At 43.2% G+C, this 22,321-nt stretch overlaps 1 protein-coding gene across 1 annotated transcript in view; it reads left to right on the forward strand.

The window, feature by feature from the left end:
* Positions 1 to 22,321, forward strand: part of IP6K2 (inositol hexakisphosphate kinase 2) — a 48,779-nt gene that overhangs the window by 19,891 nt on the left and 6,567 nt on the right. Inside the window, exons 2-5 of the mRNA XM_068252692.1 lie at positions 14,369 to 14,653; positions 16,693 to 16,918; positions 19,486 to 19,652; positions 22,087 to 22,262. Of these exons, the coding sequence (XP_068108793.1) occupies positions 14,452 to 14,653; positions 16,693 to 16,918; positions 19,486 to 19,652; positions 22,087 to 22,262 (771 nt within the window). The 5' untranslated portion in view covers positions 14,369 to 14,451. The remainder of the gene's footprint in view (positions 1 to 14,368; positions 14,654 to 16,692; positions 16,919 to 19,485; positions 19,653 to 22,086; positions 22,263 to 22,321) is intronic.

Consider the following 22,321-nt stretch of genomic DNA (forward strand, 5'->3'; position numbering starts at 1 on the left):
TCTGCCTTAAAGAAAACCTGTACTGAAAAAAAGGTCCCCTGGGGGGTACTCATCTCAGTAGCGGTAAGCCTCTGGACCCTATCTAGGCTTCCTCCGTCGTCCTGTGTCCCACGGCGGTCTCGCTGCAGCCCCCGGAACGCACAGGCGACAAATCCGACAGCCTGTGCAATATTTACCTTTTCGGGCTCCAGCGGGGGCGCTGCTGCGGCTCTTCTGACAGAGATAGGCGAAAATAGCCGATCTCCGTCGGGTCCGCTCTACTGCGCAGGAGACTTGCGCCTGCGCAGTAGAGCGGCCTGACGGAGATCGGCTATTTTCGCCTATCTCCTTGGGAAGAGCGGATACTGCGCTGGAGCCAAGAGGTAAATATTTACCGCCGACGCTCCGGGAGGATTTTCGCCGACGCCGTGGGACCGAGGAGGACGGGGGAAGCGTCAATAGGATCCGGAGGCTTCCCCCACCCGAGGTGAGTAACACCCCCCACGGGAGTTTTTTTCATTACAGATTTTCTTTAAGCTTCATACCCACCAGAAGACCGCGGAAGATGAATCTGAGAGACACACGGCAACGAACTCTCCGACAGACTATTGTTTCCCGATCCATCTTCCGCAATCGCGAACGCAAGTTCAAATGGGTGTGTGAATGCATCGTTGGACAATCGTGGTTTATTAGCGAGGGGGTCAGTGGCGAACGTTTCAACAGTACACATTTGGATCCATCATGGCAGTCGTTCAGATTTTACTATTATCGTGTACAATCGCCTGTCGTTGAACATTGTTTAACAAACTTAAGTTAAATAGAGTTGAACAGAATCGCGAAAAATTGTTAGTGTCAAAATCGTTTGGTGGGTGCACAGCTTTACAATCTATTGCCCTGTACACACGCAAAGTAACTTTTGCCTGTGGGGATCAGGACTCTACCGCTAGGGCCAAGGTTCTGGCAGACAGATGACTTCCTGGTATAGTTGAGCAATGTGTACTGTTGCTGTGGGTGGGGGGGTGCAGTGCAGTGGTCTGGTGCACTATGGAGAACCTTCTGGTGGGCAGGGAAAGGTACTTTTACACTTTACACTTGAGGTGTTCCATTTAAAAAAATTTTTTCTCCATAGCAGTGCATTGAGAAAAAGCTTCGGGGTTTTTTTTCAGCATAAAGTGTGAAAGAGACCATAGGGAAACATGGACATTACCTTGCTTATCAGTTGTCCTTTTAGTTATAACTGACAGTGTGTAAAAGGACCCTAAGGAGGATAAAAACGGGTGCCATACTTCAATCGCAGCATTTGCCTGCTTCGTTCTGGGTGGGTGCCCAAAAGTATTGTACGCAGAGGATCAGCATGACAGCCATGCAACTGCCTGTATATGTGTGTGTTTGGTGTTCATATGGCAGGCTTTCTCACAAATAAGAGTCAATCAATCTTAGATCATTTGTTTCAAGAGGTAGGTGTTATTATTCAGGCATAAACACCCACCAAGTATGTGGCCCCCTTTTGCATCCACTGGTAGTTATGCCAAATAATGTCTGATGATAATGTGGTGACAGGTTCCCTTTAAATAGAACTTCAAGATGCCGAGCTTGTTTACTGCAGGATTCCTGTCATACTGTTGTGGTTAGTTAATGGGACAGCGGTCTTATCACATTGTAATGCCAAAAGTAGAGATAATGTAAACCGTTGTCTGAGCAGCGCTGCTATTTTTGATGTGTGGCATTGATCGATCCCTGACACAAAGCCCCGTGTCCTTCCTGCAGAGCCTAGACATTGGCATTTTACTACGGCTGCTGCATGATGAGGCTTTACATAGGTGTGATTGGAAACTAAATGCCAGCTAACTGGTTTAAAAAAAAAAATAAAGCTTAAATTTTAGCTTTGGACAGAATGAGAGGGGAGTTGTAGTGGACCTGAACTCAGAACTCCCTTCTGCTCTAAAAGATGAGCAACAGCATAACTTTAACTACTTAAAGAGGACCAGAGATGAAATAAAGAAAATATTTTATACATACCTGGGGCTTCCTCCAGCCCCATACGCACGGATTGCTCCCACACTGCTGTCCAAACTACGAGAACCGGCTCCCCGCTCTTCCGTCAGTCGGAGCCAGTCTAGCGTAGCAGAAGTGCGCTCTTTGCGTATCTCTGCAGCAGCCGGCGCACTTCTCCTGCGTAGCTGGCTCCGATGACGTCAGTGATGGGAGCCGGTTCTCGTAGTTGCAGGCATTGGATCGTGGGAGCGATCCGTGCGTATGGGGCTGGAGGAAGCCCCAGATATGTATAAAATATTTTCTTTATTTCGTCTCTGGTTCCCTTTAAGGACCAAGGTAATTGAAATCTACGCCCTGTTTGGATGGTTACCTGGCTGCCAGGACGTAGATTCAATATAAGCAACTCCCATAGGTTTATATTGATACACGGTCAGAAGCCAATGAAAGCTGCTCCTGACCGGCTTGCATGACTACCGACATAGAGACCGCAGAGTGGGTGTCCTGAGGATCCCGGCATGCGGTGTGGATGGCGGTTGCGACTGGTATATGCAGCGTTTCGTCGGTATTCCATCATTATTGTACCAGCGATCTCTGGTTCTTAAAGCGGACCCAAACCAAACATTTTTTTTAATTAAAAATATTTAGTTGCAGCACTCTGACACATACAAAGATAAATAAACACTCCTTCAAACCTATGATCATTTCAGTGCATGCTTTTTACCCTTCTCTTTTCATAGCTAGGGTTATACTGGGGGCAGCCATTAGCAATTCCTCCATTGCCAGGCACCATCTACTCCACCAGTTTGCCGGAAAAATCCCGGCAATTTGAAAGGAAGGGAGGGGTTCCTCCAATAAATGTAAAATATGTTATATTTGTCATCATGCAGCTGAAAAAAGGCTGCTATTTATTATTATAATTTAGAAAATAGATTTTAATTCTGAAATCTTGTATTTTTAATTTGGGTCCACTTTAAGGGGGCAGGGACCGCTGATACTTAAGTGATTAAACAAAAAACATTTCTTTGTTACAGCTGAATAAATCTGCACAGTTTCTACTTCCTGATTCATGGAAGCAGACCTGTTGTTTACAGCCTGTGCTTTCAAATGGGCTTATCTGCCACGGCAGTCGTGTAACACAGGGGAGGGATCACATTACAACTAGTGATTAGACAAAAATGGGTGGAATTACACAGGCTGAACTCTTTACATACATACAGTGATTTCTGTTATGTTTCCTTGTCCTGTGCAAGAGTTCACGTCCACTTTAAGGGCCCTTTTCCACTAGCAATCGCTAGCGTTCACGCTGAACGCTAACGATTGCTGAATCTCAAAAGTGCAGGAAAGTTCCGGCGATTGCGTTCAAGATTTTGCTATGCTGTAGTGCATAGCAAAATCGCGGCAAACATCGCGGTGCGATCACGTTTGAGGCAAAAACGAATTGCGGTAGTGGAAATAACCTACCACGATTCCTATGTTATTTAGCAAACCCTAGCGATTGTAAAATCGCTAGCGGTTTGCGATTCAGCTAGCGCAAAGACGCTAGTGGAAAAGGGCCCTAAAGCGGGAGTGTCACCATAAAAATCAAATTTCAACAGCAACGGGTCGTGAGTGTATTAAGTGATAAAGATGCTAATCATGCATTCAAAACTTTTAAAACTTTTTCTGCTTTTATGATTTGGAGTTATCACATACTTAAGGAGCACTGGCCCTTTTAGTAGTCAGTGCCAAACAGTTGCATGCAGGGGGTTCTTTTTATCTATAATATATTCCTCCTCTTCCATTTATTTCCTTACCAGCTGCTTATCTGAAACCTGATCCTCTGCTCACTTGTGTTTACAAGCAAGGCTGATGTGACTCAGCGATTGGAGGAGAAAAGTTGAGGGAAGAATGACATCAGTATTTAGCCTCAGCTGTGGGCACCAGGAACATAATTCTCTTCATTTACTATATAACATTCGCTGAAATCAAAACATGGACAGTACAATACACGTGTTATGTAAGGAGATTGAGTATTTATCTACTTATACATGTGCTTTTTCCCCCTGGCATAGTATGGCTGATCCTCCTGCTTTAACCCAGGATTGAACTTCATCCCAAGCTGATACCCCCTTTCCCATGAGAAATCTTTACCTTTTCTCGAATAGATGATCGGGGGAGGGGGTCGTGTGGCTGATATTCAGGTGACAGCCCTCCCACAGTGTGATGTCATGGGTATTTCTATAGTGTTGTCCTCTTTCGCAGCGTTTAGAGAACCCAAGACGTTAATAAGTTCGCTAGGTACACACCATACAATTTTGTGTTAGATCGTTCGATAGATCATTTCCATCATGTCCAATATTTTTTTCTCAGATTTTTCACAGAAGTGAATGGAAACTGATAAGAAAAGATTAGAGAATAGAGTGGGAAATCAACGGAAAAAAACGCATTGTGTGTTCCTAGCATTAGAATATTGTGAAAATGTTCAATATTCTAGGCTCAAAGCGTCAGACTCGGCTAATGAATCCAAATTAATCCAAAACACCTGCAAAGGTTCCTATTTCATATATTAAATTCACCTTTTTAATTGAATTACTGAAATAACTGAATGCCCAAGCAGCTTGGAGTGATCCAAAACCACTAGGAAAGTATAGGGGACTAAAAAGAGACCGAAAAGCCCTTATACCACACTACTGAAATAAATGACCTTATGCACAATATTCAGATTTTTTGCGTTTCCTATACTAGCCTAGCATGTGTATGGCGAAATCTAATGTTGGATATTTCCAAAATATTGCACAATTTAGGAAAGTTGGTGAATTGCTGTGCTGTATGCGGATATCTTGTGTAAGTGGATTTAAACCCAGCCTCTGGCAACTAGTAGGCTATCGAATGTCCTTGACTAAATAATTCAGTTTGTTAAACTTGCCTGCGCCAGGTCCTTGAACCTAACTGAATTCACAAAGCAATTTTGTTTGATTTAAGTCATTTATCCTTTTACAAGGTGCTTCGTTTGTTGATTTGTTGCCGTGCTAATTACTATAGATACAGGGGTTGCACAGTTATTCCCAGGCTCTAGCTTAGCAGCGGACCATATGTTTAGCATGGCATCTGTCTCTTGTTTTACCGATCTGTACTCCCAGCAGAGCTTCCTAATTCACTGGCAGGAAGCGAGTATCCATGGCAGCCGCTTACCTAGCTGCAGAAGCTGTGGTGTTTGTAAACGACATGGAAGACATGCAGAAAAATCAATAATCTCATGGATGTCTCAGGCGATGTAATTGGTGCTTTTTGCAGTGCTGTACAGATATCAGACTGACAGTTCTTGTTCTGTGATAACCTGTTTAAAAAAATAAATTTAGATTTCTTATTCTTTTCCTGCTTCCTGTCAAATCATAATTTGCGTAATCAGATTTTCTGCTCATCAGTATTGGTTGCACTTCCTTGTCAAAACACCCCATCTTAAGCTGGCCATACACTGGACCGATTTGCCGCCATTTCGACAGCAGATTCGATCACTGGGATCGAATCTGCTGCCAATCGTTCGTGCTACACGCCGAATTTCGATCCATTCCGTCCGATCCCGTCAATCGCGACATGCGGAAAATAACCGTCGATCGCCCACGGGTAAAGAGCGCATCGCTAGCGGCATTCGAGTGCCCGACGACCGACGCAATAGAGCTGCAATACATTACCTGCTCCGCCGGCGCGAGTCCCGGGTCTCCGCTCTGGTCTGGTCTGGTCTCCGGCATGCTTCCCTTCTTCCTGTCCCGGCAGGAAGTTTAAACAGTAGAGGGCGCTCTACTGTTTAAACTTCCCCCAGACAGGAAGAAGGGAAGCATGCCGGAGACCAGACCAGAGCGGAGACCCGGGACTCGCGCCAGCGGAGCAGGTAATGTATGCGGGACGGGGGGAAGCGGCGGCAGCACCACCACCACCACAGATTGTGAACGGTTTCAGGCTGAAATCGGTTCACAATCTGTTTGCAGTAAAGGTAGCCATACGATCCCTCTCTGATCAGATTCGATCAGATAGGGATCTGTCTGTTGGTCGAATCTGATGGCAAATCGACCAGTGTATGGCTACCTTTAGTCTCGATACAGCAGCTTGGTAGGTAGTGTAGAGATGATGCAGTAAACCATGCACAGCTGCTTCTGGCTCCATCCTTAAAGCCTCATCTACACGGGTAGATGAGGCTCCGATGATCCTTATCAATCGAGCCGCTGATGCGGCTCGATTGATAAGATCCGACAGGACGGATCTTGCTTCCGCCGATTCCCTGCTCGCTCCCCGCTAGGGGACAATGGCAGGGAATCGAGCAGAAGATAAGCGGCGCCGGCGGGCACGAGCGGGGAATCGAATGCGGCGCACGCGCGGCGAGCGGGGACGCGGCGGGTACGCGCAGGAGGCGATCCGGTGGCTAATCGAGCCGCCGGATCGCTACAACCTCTTATGGTGTAGACGGGGCTTTAGAGAAGTACCCACAGAAAGATGAGATTGGGGAACTCCGCCGTTGAATGATTCCCCGATCTACCCTTCAAAATCGTAACAGCGCGACGATTGTTTAACATTAAACAGCATTTTCGTTAAAGTCCATTAACTTTAGCAAATATGTGACCGATCGTTAGCAATGTGAACCGTCATGACGGTCTTTCAAAAACGATTGCCGCGGTTCATTGGCCATCTTTAACAGTCGTTTAATTTTTATTAAATGACGGTTACACAATATAGCGCAAACAGAACAATCGTCTGTCACAATGACAGCCAATATCTTTCCGTGGCTTATGGACTTTAAAGCGGATCTGAGATGAAAAACTAACTATAACAAGGAACTTGTCTATATATCTTATCTAAAGTTTAGATAGTTTACACAGCAAATCTAGCTACAGACAGCTGTAATAGAATATGATTATTTCTTCCTGTGATACAATGACAGCAGCCATATTGTTTGTAAACATTATACAGAGGCAGGCTTATCTGCATCTTGAGCAAAAAATCCTAATCCCCCCCCCCCCTCCTCCCCTCCGCCTCTGAAATCTCTGGCTAGTAATACCTCCCCCTGCTCCTGCCCAGACTGAGCTCCCATAGGCCCTTGCTACTGTCTGAAAGTGCCTTGGCTCTCTGAGAACCTGTGGGTGTGGCTTGTTTAGTTTATAGGGAATTAGAGTATTAAAACAAAAGCAAAAAAGTATTTGGCTTGAGGAATGCCCTATAAACAATAGGAAAGGAACACAATTATGCAATGAGTAAAAGTTTATCTCGGATCCACTTTAAGTGCACTTGTTCTTTTCTCTGCCCACATGTGATGTCATCATGTGTGGCATGTAAAGAAACTGTCTGCTGTGCCCCCCCCCCCCCTGCACCCATGTGTCAGTGTTGGGGAGAGAGGCGTAGCCTAGAAAACATTTTGTTTTTATAATATGAACATCGTCCACTCACATACACCACTGCCAAACACAGTGCCTTGCTTGTGCCTACCACGTCCTCCCTCACTCAGCTAAGCTGCTCTAAAGTTTGGTTCACACTTCACACAGTAGCGGACCGTTCATGTTGATGCATCCTGTTAACTATAAGGTCCATTCACACATGTCCATTGTTGTGATGGAACACCAAGTTCCAACCTGCACGGAACTTGGACAAATTATAGATCGTAATGCTGTTTGAGGTACCCCTTACTACGGACACCAACAACAGACACAGTGAATCATACGTTGTATCCACTGCGCCTGACCATGTTGTGGCTGTGGTGAAGTGTGAACCCCACCTTTTTTATGACCTCTTTGTCCCCCATATAGGAAAATTTACAGTTGAAACAGTAAGTGAGATTCAAATCAGAGATGGATCAATCTTTTTGCCACATTGGTGTCAGCCTATGCGTGTATAACTTCCTTCACTGCATTTGTCATATACAAATCTATAATTCTTCTAAGCTGTACTTAGTATCGGGCTACTGAAATGTAAATCGCTACATAAACTGGGCCCTGGATACATGAAAGAAATGTTGCAGCTGCGTAGCAGTCCCTGCAATCTCAGATCATAGGTACTGTAGTGTAATGGCTAAAGGCTTTGCCTCTGACAGAGGAGACCTGGGTTCCAATCTCGGCTCTTCCTGTTCAGTAAGTCAGCACCTGTTCAGTAGGAGGCCTTGGGCAAGACTCCCTTACACTGCTACCGCCTATAGAGCGTGCCCTGGTGCCTGCAGCTCTGACACTTTGAGTCCGCCAGGAGAAAAGCGCAATATAAATGTTGTTTGTCTTGTCTAATAATCCTAGTCATACCTAGAATCCACCTGAAAACTTTTGGTCACAGAGCCATGTGCCATGCTGCTCCTACGTTATGGAGCTCCTTACCTCAGCAGATCAAGACCGCTCCATCTCTGGATGTGTTTAAATCCAGACTGAAAACCCACCTGTTCAGTCAGGTACTTGCAGAAATATAATTTTAATCCTCTGTTAATACTTCATCCTACTACCAATTACTGAATCTGAAAGCACCTAAGAACTTTGAGACCTATGGGAGCAATGCACTATAGAAATGTTGTTGTTACTTGTAGAATTTCCTTCACTAGAATATTCTCTCTGTACCCAGCAGTGGAAGTGTAATCTACCTACATGAACATGTTCTCTCACATCCCTAATGATCTGTGGGACTTTGTCCCTGGAAACGGTGAGTAGCAGCAGTACAGTGGGAAAACTGGAATATGTCACGTCATCGTGAGACGAGCTAATGGGCTCATCTGGGAGTCAGAAGGGTGTGGCCCCGGATCTCTGTTACTGTGCTCAGGTTCTCCTCGCAGCCTCTTACGTGATCCTGGTTTGCTTAGCTTCAAGCTGCCTGTTAAGAATGCTTTTCACTCATTGTGGTGATTGACAAATATTAGATGGATGTTGTCAGTGCAGCATTTCTACCATGAGATTGGTTATGAAGTTTGAGTTAATTACAATTGCATCCAGTTATGGGTATAGATGCATCAGAGAGACATCATTGTAATGGTTTTCATATTGATTTTAGTGTGTATTGAGCTCGGTGAACCTAATGACTGTTGTAAGAGCAGCAACCTAAGCATACATGTAATAAACCCGCTGGGAGATTTGGGTGCAGGGTAAAGCCGAAAAACTGCTCACCCTGCTCCTGCAAAAGTCCCAGGGGCGTCAATTACTATTTCCCATCCAGATCTCCGATGACTCTGGGGTAAGACAATTCGGCTTCCATCTATTTCTAGCAGCCGGATTGCGCTGTTTTTAACATAATTTGGTGCCGTCTTTTGATCCAAATTACGGACTTTGCGCCGCTATAGCTGTAATTTACATTACGATGTAGGGCTGCACTGAATTTTCCAGCGCCGCTTTTGCCTGACTTGGCAACCTTACTTTCTAAGAAATCTTTCTAGTAAACATTCTTCTGCTGTCAAGCTAATTTGTTTATAAGCTTTCTGCATGCAATTCATTCATTTTAATAATTAATTTAGACATTAGATTAGCTAAAACATGGAATGTAACAAAACGATAAAAATAAAGACTCTTAAGGTGACCATACACCATTCAATTTTCAAAGGAATCAACCTGATGTTTCCAACGCCTCCTATCTGAATTTTATTGAATAAACTGAATAATCGATTGTTTATTTGTGTATTTGGAAAAAAATAAATATTTTCAATCTTTTCTCTATTCAATCGTTTTGGTCGAATAAACGAGAAAATCGACTATTAGTACCGTGTAGTGTCCTTCATGATCTACCGGTATATCACAATGTAACGAATGGGCACCCCAGCTTTATACTATCAAATAATGGGGCTGCTTAGCTGTCTGTAGTAAGAACTTACATATGCCTGTTTAGCACTTATTGCAGCTCACATAGGATGCTGTGCAGATCCCATATCAGATGTATAGCACTTCCTCTTTCCCCAGCCTAGGCTAGTTACAGATGCAGCCACTTCCCATCCAGCAGCCTTTCAACCAGAACTAGGTAAAGGATTGCTCTTTTTTATTTTAATTGTACTGCAATGTCATCTCTTCATGAGAAATTGGATATGTGATCCATTATAACTAGGCAGTTGCTTCATACTGCTTTGGAAATCGGGCATATGACAGGGTGGCAGCTGTCCTAATTGGTGGTGGCACTCTCATCTCCAGAGTGATCCCATAACAAGGTAAATGTGTACATAAATGTTTGCCTGCTTTTTAATGCTAATCAGTTTGTAAACCTACTCCTAAGTCTCCACAATACTTCATTGTGCAGCTGAGCTGAGTAGTTAGTTTAATAATTGGCTCATCCAATAACTGGTTCAGCGAAATAGGTCAATGTGTGTGTGGATGTGGGCAGAGCTTGGTAGCTTATTAATGGCACGGTTTCATGTATACAAGTGATGCAAGTAGTAGTTCCTTGTATGACAACACATTGCAACATTCAGCATGAGGCTGGCCTCATTCGGTTCAATGAAATGGAATTACTTGCATTGGCCACGCTCAAAAATTGTGTTTTTTTTTTGTTGCTCCATCTCATTTTGCACTGAATATGTGATATGAAGGTAGCTTCCTGTCTGATGCATTCATGTGAATAAGTTGCAGAATAAAAAGGCAAAGACTGAGCCTGGACACCGGTATTATACAGGGCAACAGTACAACAAATTACAGGTGCATCACAAAGCATATCCCAATGCACAACAGAACAGACTTTGCAAAGGATGGGCTTTAGCAGCAGGAGACCATCAAGTGTGCCTTTTGGTATCAGAGAAAATTAGGAAAAGGCACTTTTGTGGACCTTTACCACCGTGCTCGATCAGTCTCAAATTGGTTTGAGGAACATCAATCCATTTTTACATTCTTCCATTGGCCTGCTCTGACCTCAATCCTATTGAGCATTTGTGGGACGAAGTTGAAAGCCAATCTGAAAGCATGGTGGTGTAGTGGTTAGCACTCTCGCCTTGCAGCACTAGGTCCCTGGTTCAAATTTCAGCCAGGACACTAACTACATAGTTTGTATGTTCTCCCCATGTCTGTTTGGGTTTCCTCTGGGCACTTTAGTTTCCTTGCACATCCCACAAACATACAGATAAGTTAATTGGCTTCCCCCTAAAATTGGCTTTATACCTACACTACATGATACGTTTATAGACATAACTATGCTAGGGATTAGATTATGAGCCCTTCTGAGGGACAGTTAAGTGACCACACTATATACTCTGTACAGCGCTGCGGACGCTGTCAGTGCTGTATAAATACTAAATAATAATAATCTGACCCAACTCAGCATGGGCCAACATTCCTCAGCAACACGATCAGCATCTTGTTGAGTCCATACCAAGAAGAATATGGGCTGTGATCAGACCTAAAGGAGTACCAACTTGTTATTAGAGGGTGTCTCTGTTTTTTTTTGGCCACTCAGACATGGGTTTTTGCCACACAAGTTGCACATAACCGAATTGAGAACTCTTGGCTTGTGAAATTTTGTTATGGTAGCCAAATTGGTCAAAGCAAAGCATTTTAGTGCAGCCATGTGCTCAGTTTTAAATAGTGGAAAGAGGTTGCGATTGCGTACGTGTAGCGCCGCCACCTTTTGAGTTGGGCCCGGGTGGTGCCACTAGCAAAATTATTGGTAATTTACTTTACTGATATTATACTAAAGACTAACTCCTTCCTATACGAACCCTACCGCTATTTGTATCCGATAGTCAACCAATAGACGACAGTGTTCTCCCCAGGCTCTTTTAGCCGGGTGCTCCACCCGGCTGGATTTCGTGACCACCCGGCTGTCATCGGCTCACCTCCTCAACTCCTCCTATGCTGTAAGCACAGTTGCCCTGCATTTTCAACTCGCCCCACCCGGCTACTATTTCATGCCACCCGGCTGGGAAAAAATTCTGGGGAGAACACTGGACGATTGGCTGCAATCACTATTCCCTATGTACACATCTCACCACCTGGGTGCCAGATTATTTGTAATTTGTATAGCCAGACCCCTGCAGCCACCCTGTGCCTGCACCATCACAAAGCAATCCTGGTCCGCACACCTCCTGATCACGCTTCCCTGGACAGGAGTGCTCTGGACATGCGCAGTACGGAAAAAATCTCTACTGTGCATGTGCGGAATGCTCCCGGCGTTGGTAGCGTGATCAAGGACGCGTGCGGCCGTGCATGCACAGTGGCCGTCGACTCACCAGTCGGTCGGCTGGAAGAAGGTCACTGTGGAGGAGGGAGGATCACTTAGTGACAGTGAGGGCACAGGGCGGCTGCAGAGGGCTGGTAGAAGCCCCCAGTAAGTTAAACTCATTTTTTTACTTCAGTTTAGGTTCCGTTTAAATACTTCCAGGGTTGGAGATGCCCTGATGGGTGTGGCAGTGAGTTGCAAAGTGTAGTGGCAGCATGACAGAAGGTTCTGTCTCCAAAGGTTTTGAGTTGCTCTGGTGATGACCAAGTTATTAGTTCCATTTTATCTAAGATTGTGGGTAGTGTGATGCAGTTGCAGCCTTTGATGTGATTAGCAATGCTAATATCAGTATCAGCCTCAGGTTGTGTCCAACCGATCCTCGTGCAAAGTAGTAAATGCATTATTTGTATTATTCATAAAGCTATACTTAAAACATAACTAGAAGAAAAAAAAATTGTAAATGTTATCTTTTAAAGATGAAACAAAATAGAATGGCGTCGGCAGCAAGCAGTCCAGATATTTGTGTCTTTCTGCATTCCGCACTGGTAGTCTGGCTGCCTGGGGCAAGACCTCGGTTCTTCTGTGCTCTGGGGTTCCATACATACATCAGTCTCACGGTTACGTGGCACCCGTTGTACTGCTAACTAAGCTAATTTTCCAAGAATGACCCACTGCTTTCAGTAAACAATGAGGAATAAGATGGAACGGGCAAAGCGCCCTGAACAATCACAGCCAGGTTATGTAATCTTTATTTTGTTCAGTTTATAATTGTCATCATTTTCTCTGGACTACAATGGAATATAGGTTTCCAGGAATAGTTATCTCTTCCTGTGTCCTTCTCCGTTAGTCTTTCTGGTGGTATGTGCTGTGAATGCTGCAGCGTGCAAAAAGTAAACCTTTCAGTCCACATACATGATTACCAAACTGTCCTCATTGACCCCATTTGTTCAGATATGCCATATGCTGTATAGCCTTCGTCCATACGCTCTTTTGATATGGGGCTTATGCATAAATCTATGTAAAAGCCTTGTAAATTCATTGCCAGCTGATACTACAGTTTTTCATAGCGCGCTATAAAAGAAAATACATTTCAGTAATTCGAGGATTATACAAATGGCTAGATCACCAGATCGTAAAGGAGTCTTGGCAGAATTTGACAGCGTAGTCCACAGCGCCCTCTGCTGGTGAAATGTGTAATATGAAATGCTGTTCTGGCTGATATGTAACCTTCTGTGTTCTTGCTGAAGATGTGACTTGCAGTGACATGCAGGTTTTTTTTTAATGTGTAGTATGTGATTTTCCAACATTCTGTTCTGAAGCTCAGTCATGCACATTTTCAGGGTTTTAATTATGGCATTGTTCTGCCTTTTAAGAACAGCGTTATTGGGTTGCAGCAGCAGCGAATGTGTATGCGTTTATTCACGTGTCTGAGGCTGTTCCAAAACGTGATGTATCAGAAAATCTGACATAGCATTCCCGCTGCTGTCTGTTCCAGCTGCTCCCTCCTTGTATTTCCAGTGGGATTTATTATGCCTTAGCATATTTCTTGTGTTAAAACATCTTGTTTATTCATATTAAATTATAATTTAATGTTATCTGTTTAAAATATGTTTGTCGCAGGCTAAATTGCATGTTAAAAAGCTGCCATTTTTTCCATGCTAAATGCAAGGTTTTTTTTTTTTTCAATCAATCATTTCTTGTCCGTTTTGTTATGTTAGTGTTTTTTGGATGTGTTTTATTGGGTAGGTTGTTTATAATCTGTTTATTAATGATTGCATTTTTACAGAGAGATTAATAGAATTGTTTTCCCAGAGTGTAGCAGGAACATTTGTAGCAGAATACTGTTCTTAGGAGAATTTAGCTGTTTTTGCTGTTGTATCACATCAACATTTTGTGTTTTAGAATGACAAAAACAGCTGAGAACAGCAGTGTGTGTTTTTTTCCTCATTCCCCACCTTCTTTTGTCTCTGTGGCTTGCCTTGGAGGCTCCTCCCCAGCTTGTCAAGATGCACGTGTGATTGGCTGGATGTCACACAGGAGGAGCTAGCAAGATTGTTTTTCTTCTCCTGCGTGACATCACTCTATTTGTCTCAGTGCTCAGAGCCTGAGAGCTCATTCGAGGAGTGTGCCTGGTAGAGAAAAGACGTTCCTTTTGGATTATACTCTTGAAAATGAACTGATTTTTTTTCTTCTTCTGTGTTTTACGGACTTAATCTTTTACGCTTGACTAAAACAAAGGGACCTTTTGTTACATTTTGTTTTTTTTAAACAGAACAAAACGGGTAAGCTGTTCTAAAACTGACAGATCTGAGAAGAAGCCGATTTGCTGCTCGCCCTGTCTAATGTGCAGTAACAATGAGCCCAGCCTTCGGAGCCATGGAAGTGGAGCACTACGGAAAGGGAGTTCTGCTGGAACCTTTCTTACACCAGGTCGGAGGGCACTCTTGTGTCCTTCGCTTTAACGAGAAGACCATCTGTAAGCCTCTGATTCAAAGGGAGCACCTGTTCTATGAAACGCTCCCTGCAGAAATCCGCAAATTCACACCGCAGTACAAAGGTAGGTTCTCGCTTCTTTGTGACTGTCAAAAAACGTTCTCGCTCTGTGTGTACCAATGTCAGCATGACCTGTTCTCCCTAAAAGCTTCTCTTACAAGAGGTGGTTTTTGGCATCATTTTTTTCTGTTTGTTTTTTCATATATTTTGATGTCAGGGACAGGCTGTGGTGCTGCATGCGTGTGGTGGAGATTACCATTGGGTCTCTTGGCTGGCTAAAAAGCTTTAGAGTTTAGACAGCTGTACTTGCGGCCCTGTGTCTCCCTTAGGCGCCAGTAGGTAAGTCAACCAGCGTTTAACACAACCTGGTTTAAAAAAAAATCTGACTTATTTTTCCCCCCTCTCTTTCTCTTTTTGCTATCCTATCATCTTAAACGTTTTCCTCTCTGGCTGCGGAAAGAGGTTGATTTTGTATTTTGGGTGAGCGAAAACATTTATATATTTTTTTTACTATATGGATTAACTTTCAACTTAATTGTAAAACTGGTGGAAACAAACAAAAAGTTGATCAGAAACCACTAATGAAGTGAAATATCTCCTATATATTTTTTTTTTGGCATACTTTCCTTTTTCAGAGAAAGTGGATCTTTATTTTTGGATCAAAGGGGTTGCATTAAACGCTCGGAGCGAGTCACCAGAAGCAAGTGGAAATAAATCTCTGTTCCCAGCGGGCTTGAGTCATGTGATTCAGTACAGGTGATCCAGAGGTTCAGGGTAGTTTTTTTCTTCCCCCTCCTAATATTTCACAATGCGTGGCCAGCAGCCATGCTTTCCTATATTTTGACAAGAACAGGTAAAACAGGTGATGCTGTTATTAATCTGCATATTACTCGTTAACAAACACTGCTTGAAATGTACTTATAAGTTTGTGTGTTTTTTTTTTTTTTTTTATTATTATTTTAATTTGCCTTTTATTTCCCGGTGTGGTAGTTCTATCTCGGAGGAGGGTGGGAAAACAGTTGTGGTCCATGCAATGCTTTCTCTTTATTTTTTCTCGGGGCTAACGCCGAAGGTTTGCTAGTGCTCTTGACCCCTTTTACCCCTTAGTCCTTGCATTTGTGCTTGAAAGAGACTGCTGCAGTTACCCCCCTCTCGCTACTGTAAGTCCCAGGTCCGCCTGCCCTGAGGGAAGAGTGCAACACCATCTTGAGGTGCAGCTCTGGGGAAAAAGGGACAGTTGAGGACTTTTGAGGACTTTTATGGCACTCCTGGAAAAAAACAGCTTGAAGCATCAAAGACTATTTTATTAAAAAAAAATAAAAATTTAAGAGTGCAATAGAGACTATTTTATGAGCAGAAAGGCGCTTTGAAAGAGTCCACCACGTTGTGCTGTGCAGTTCATTCCTAGCTACTTTCATTGCAAGGAGAACCAAATGAACTCTTATATCTCTAATGCAATTAAAGGAACTTTTGAAAGCCATGGTGACTCTTTGACAGAGGCTTCGCAGGTAGTTGACATCTCGTTGTCTTTTATATTTCTCAGTTTCCAGTTTCTGTCTATGCTTTGCTTGCCTTTTTTTTCCTAATCAAATGCCTTAATCCCTCCATAGTTTTGTGACATTAAATGCTTTTTTTTATTTCTTTTATTTAAATCTTTACTTTAGCTTTGCTTTAATGCCTATTCGAAACATGTGATGTTTCGTTGCAAGATGTAAATGGGGATTTGTTTTACATCTTAATATACCTGCTACCAATAAAGAGAGAATATTTATTTGACCTCAATAAATATTTTAAGAATGGAATATGTCTCCTGTTATTATTTTTGTCAGTGTTGTTGTTGTTGTTGTGCTTTTTGTTGGTGGTCAATCTGTACTGTTTAAGTACAGCAAGTGTGCTTTGATAAATACTGTCTCTCTGTGCCAGGTGTTTCTATGTTTAGCTGTTTTGGTATCTGTTAGGTTGGCAGATGAGGTTGGGCCTGTGACAGGATAAATGCTAAGGATTGGGTAAGACACAAAGGCTCTTAACAGAAATCACATGGTGAGTTTTACTTTCCCTTCCACCTCGTGTTTGCTAAATGCATCAACCTCTGTACCCTTGCAGGTGTGGTATCGGTAAGCTTCGAAGAAGATGAAGACGGCAACTTGTGTCTAATAGCCTATCCCTTAAACCGAGACCAAGACAACCTGGAAAATGTCGACTATTCAGACTGCAGCGAGCCCAAAAGCAAAGTGCTCAGGTGGTCAAACAAGAAGGCCCTGATGTTGGAGAACGATAATCTTACAAAGGATAGAGTTCGACAACACCGGAAAGAGGAGAAAATGAAGAGGTGAGTGTTGGAAACAGTCCACTACTGGTACAATCATGCGTTTTTGGTTCACCTGTATAGCTAGGGGTAGATGGTAGGCCTTCTCTTGAAATATCTGATAGCCGTGTAATCCTCTGACTTTAATACTAACCTGAAACAAGTTTGCACAGTTAGGAAAGCTGATATCCATTTTTGTTTCAAGTAAGTATACAGAGGATCAACATTACAGGAATGAAAGCAGAATTGGGGTGGGGAAAGGGTGGGAATAGCCAGGGCTGAGGAGTCGGAGCAATTTTTGGGTACTCTGAGTCGGTGGTTTCATAAAGTGAGAAGTTGGTAGATTTTTGTACCCGTTCCATAGTCCTGCTAGAAGTCAAGGAGCAGTTTTTTTTATCTGGAGTCAGATTATTTTTGTACAGACTCCACAGCCCTGGGAATAACCCCCCTGTGAGGAAGAGACTGGTCTGAGGGTAGTATTGAAGTGGGATGTTAAGGTGGTAAAAGTGCTGCTATACACTTTAATGCACAGGAAACCACTTCAGTCTGCCTTCCCCACTCATATCCCTTGCCAGGAGAGCCATGCTCAAAAGTAAGTTGCTGTAGGCGGGGCTTCAATCTATCCTGGTTAGTTGTTAGTATGTAACAGAGGTTCCCCTGGCTGAAAAAAAGTTCAATATATAAAACCTCCCATGGAGGAGACTTATCCCCACAGTAGGAGAGTAGTGTAGGTCAGTCTACAGACTTTCATTCAGCTGCTCATTTTGCAGTTAAAAATCACTTAAAGTGAATCTGTACTCTAAAATTCTTACAATAAAAAGCATACCATTCTCTTCATTATGTTCTCCTGGGCCCCTCTGTGCTGTTTCTGCCACTCCCTGCTGCAATCCTGGCTTGTAACTAACAGTTTTAGGCAGTGTTTACAAATGACATGGCTTCTAACTAAAGTATCATAGGCTGATAACAGCTTACTGTGTGACTCATGCAGAGCTTGGAGGGGGTGTGTAAAGCTTCTGCCAATGACAAGCAGTGCTGCACCTTCCACACATTCCAGCCTCAGCCCGACAGAGGACAGAAGATAAGATTTATTACAGAGACAGTGCAAGTAGGAAAGGCTGCAGTAAGACAGAGCACATTAGAACAGGTATAGGAACTTATAGGATAGAAGAAATAAGGCTCGAAATTTTGTTACAAAGTCTCTTTAATCGCGTGTCTGAAAGTCTGACAAAATAATATAGCATAGATAGAAATAGATAAAGCACGTCTAATGTCTTAGAATGGGTACTATATTTTGTTGAACATAATGTGCATTATATTAAAAAACAAAAACCATACATTAAACATAGTAATTATGTATATTATGTGCTATACATAGGGATGGTCAATGAGATGCAAATCGTTTTGAGTTCTTACAATTTTGAATGTAAATATATGGAGCTTGAAAATAGGCCAATCGAAGGCCACCTTAGGGGATTCAGTAGGTCCGGTTTCAAGCTTCATGTCATTAAATTTGCCTAGTAATATTAGATATGGCCATCTATTGCTGGGTGGGGCTCAAGGTCACCCCGTCAGTTTAATGCTGCCTTGTCATGTTGTTAATAAGCCCCTCGACCCTGATATCAAGGTGCCATATATATGGCAGTCATAGTGCATGTTTGCCCAAATCCTGATACTTGCATATCACCCCCTCCCCCCCCCCTTCCCCCCTGTACAGTACACTACTTAATCGTTGATCCATTGTACTGGAACCCTAATGACCAAGATTGTGTCCCTAAAATCTTCCCTGCAGAGATGGGGCTGTCCGCTTGTCCTCTTTACTTTATAGAACAGGACAGGCTGCTTGACAGATTTGCAATGCTTTAACTATCGCCCAAATCAATCACAATTGATCGTATTGGGTAATAGTGTGTGCATAGCTTAAGACAGCTAATGCAAAAAGGCTGTGGAGTCGGTACAAAAATCTTCCGACCCGGACTCCACCAGTTTATGAAACCTCCAACTCCGGGTACCCAAAATGACTCCGACTCCTTAGTCTAATACTTACCAGGGCTGTGGGTTTTGTACAAAATCATCCAACTCCTCGGTTTATGAAATCTCCGACTCCGGGTACCCAAAATTGCTCAGACTCCATCTCCAACTCCACAACCCTGATGCAAAGTGCGTTTTTAGAAGGGAGTAAATATGGCAGCCTCCATATACATTCATAGCTGAGGTTTCCTTTAGGTACCCGTGTAAATATCCCCGAACCGCAAGACTCCATTCAGCTGTCCATTCCAAGCCAAGTACATAAAACTACATTATCCATTATAACTTCTATACCAGTGATGGCTAACCTTGGCATTCTAGCTGTGACAAAACTACAAATCCCATCATGCCTCTGCCTCCCCGAGTTATGCTTAGAGCTGTCAGAATATTGCAATGCCTCATGGGACTTGTAGTTCCACCACAGCTGGAGTGCCAAGGTTAGCCATCACTGCTCTATACTGTAATTCCTGTTCAGGTTCCTGTGCCACATTAGCTAAACTAAATGTAACAGTAAAAACAACTGTCCTGTTAAAATTAGTGACTTTTTTGTGTGTATTTTATTCCAGCCACATGGAAGAGTTTGAATGGCTAAAAAAGTCTGAAGTTTTGTACTACAGCGTGGAGAAGAAAGGGAATTCTAGTTCTCAATTCAAGCACAATCCTTGGAGCATGAGGTGCCACCAGCAGCAGCTCCAGCAAATGAAGGAAAATGCCAAACACAGGAACCAATATAGTATCCTTTACTACTGGGGAATATTTACTGTGTGACTCACACGTCAAAAGCTCCCTAATATCTGATCTCCATAGTTCTATATATATATATGAATAGGCATCTGTACGAAACCTGTTCTTTCTACTGCCGTAGGTTGTCTTGACTACGCCGAGGCAGTAATAGTCTAGCTAGCTCATTGTGGTCTTTCAGTTCTGTGAAGCTGTAGTTCATTTCTGTCTGGGTATTGTTTGTTTTCTATACCATCGCTCTGAATCACAACTGGATACTGGCGCTTGTTGTATATAGTTAGTAGTTGGTAGCTGACAGTGGAAGGTTCATAACGTCTACTGTACTGTATATATGCCTGTGTTTGCAATTTGCTATTGTATTCCGGGCTGGAAATTCTCCAAGCCAAACAGAGGCACCTGTTTGCCTTTTGTGACGGTCACCAGACTTCCTGTGAGCAGTCTGGCGGCTTGTGCGTCATAAACCCTTCCCCGCCTTTTGCAGTGTACGGGCGCGAGCTTCGTGTTTTGCACGTAGCAGAGGTTGTCTCCCCTCAGCAAAGGTGACTCTGCAGTCAGTTTAATCTGTGTTTATCATATCTTAAGCAGTCTGGCGATTAGATGTGTACTTGGTAGTGAAAGCTGATTAATTCTAAAGTCCTTCCCTCTCTCTTTAGATGCTCCTGTCCTCTGGTAAGATATTTGTGTCTCGGGTGTTGTTGAGTCATAGACAGTGTGGTGCTAATGCTGGATACCCACTATGCAATGTTCGCAACAAATAGGCTGATCGTTTAATAATCTGCAGCTTGTGTGATCTGCTTCTGATCAAGAAAAAGGGATAAATGTGTGCAGTACTGATTGCAAAATCAATAGCAGATTGGACATGCCGTAAATTCTCGAACAATCGGTCTTAAAATGAACCTGAGGTGTGAGGCCTATGGAAGATGCCATATTTATTTCCTTTTAAACAATACCAGTTGCCTGGCAGTTCTGATGATCTTTCTGGGTCAGTGGGGTCTAAATCACACACCTGAAACAAGCATGCAGCTAATCTTGTTAGATTTGTCATAAACCTCTGATCTGTATGCTAGTTCAGGGTCTATTGCTTGAAGTATTGGGGGCAGACGATCAGCAGGAGAGCCAGGCAGTGGGTATTATTTAAAAGGAATTGAAACATGTCAGCCTCCATATCCCTTTCACCTCAGGTTCCCTTTAATAGCCAAGCGCCAATACACCTTGTTTTTCTGGTACTGTATTTAATCCATAGAGCGGAAGTTAATAATCCCTTTTAGAAAGTGTTGCAACACCGTGGAGTACGAAAGACTTTGTTTACTATTCTATAATAACCAGATTAATTCCAAAGTGAGAACAATGTGCTTTTATATTTGTTCACGGAGTGTGTTATTTATCTGCATTTATTGCATCACAAAACATTATTACTTTCCAAAATGACATTCCAGGAGGCTTCTCAACAAAAAAAATCACTACCCGAACAGTGTGCGTTTTAAAATGACTGTTGACCTAAAATATGTTCCTATTTCTTTCTTTATATAGGATTAATGCCAGCTCTGCTTCTTAGGTCTAGATGTGTTGACTTTAAATAGGTCAAAAACCAGTCTGTTTTCTGTTGTTCCCGTCATAAGCTGCTCTTCCCAAGCAAAAACTAGTCCATCACCTGTAGGGAAGTATCTTTCCTTACATCAAAATGATATATGTACTGTATTTTTTGGACGATAACCCGCCCTAGAATATACGATTTTTTAAGTTTTTTTTAGAGGGCAAAAACCAGGAGAAAAGAAAATATATACAGATAGTCCCCGGTTAACGAACGAGATAGGGACTGTAGCTTCATTTTTAATCTGAATCTGTTCTTAATTCGGAACATTGTGCCATCTCTGTCCCCTGTACCTCCTCCATGCCCCCCTATGCCTCCAGTGTCTTCCTCTGTGTCACCTCTGTTGACTTGTTCCCATGGAAACACAGAATCCATGCTGTTTGTATCGGCAGGTCGTTTGTAAGTCAGGTGTACGTAAGTCGTGGGCTACCTGTATACTAAACCTGGTGCATCCATAGTCCAGGAGCGTCTTGTACATGTTCTCCCCCAATTATTGTTTCCCCGGCTTCCCCTGTCTCCGGCCCTCCCCTTCGTGAGTGAGAGACGGGGGTGGGGGGGAGGTGACACAGGAGGACATTACAGGGAATCCCTGACTTTGCTGCGGTTGGTATCCGTGGTCCGTTCGTAAGTCGGGGACTCCCTGTATTCAGCATATAAGACGCAGAGACTTTTTTCTCCCAATTTTCAGGGAGAAAAAGTACATCTTGTATGCTGAAAAATACGATATTTACTTGTGAATATGTTTACGTTTTCTGTGAATATGCTTATATTTTACTGTACAAATTAGCTAGATTTAGGAATTCGAAAGTTGTGTGCGTCTTCCTTAACCAGTCAGAATTTATTTTATTGGAAAACCTGACATGTCGGTATCAAGTGCCGTGTGTCCTCGACCTGAAGATGGGCACACGGCAGCACGGAGACGACGCATCCGAGGAGAAGAAAGCCAATCAAATTCAGAAGTGTCAGCAAAGCACGTCTGCAATAATTGGGGTCCGGGTCTGTGGGATGCAGGTCAGTGTCATTCTATCAACACAGTTTATGAAGTGTCTGTTCCACAGCATTGCTGGACA

The sequence above is a fragment of the Hyperolius riggenbachi genome, chromosome 9 (assembly GCF_040937935.1).
Source record: "Hyperolius riggenbachi isolate aHypRig1 chromosome 9, aHypRig1.pri, whole genome shotgun sequence".
NCBI classification, from domain to species: Eukaryota; Metazoa; Chordata; class Amphibia; order Anura; family Hyperoliidae; genus Hyperolius; species Hyperolius riggenbachi.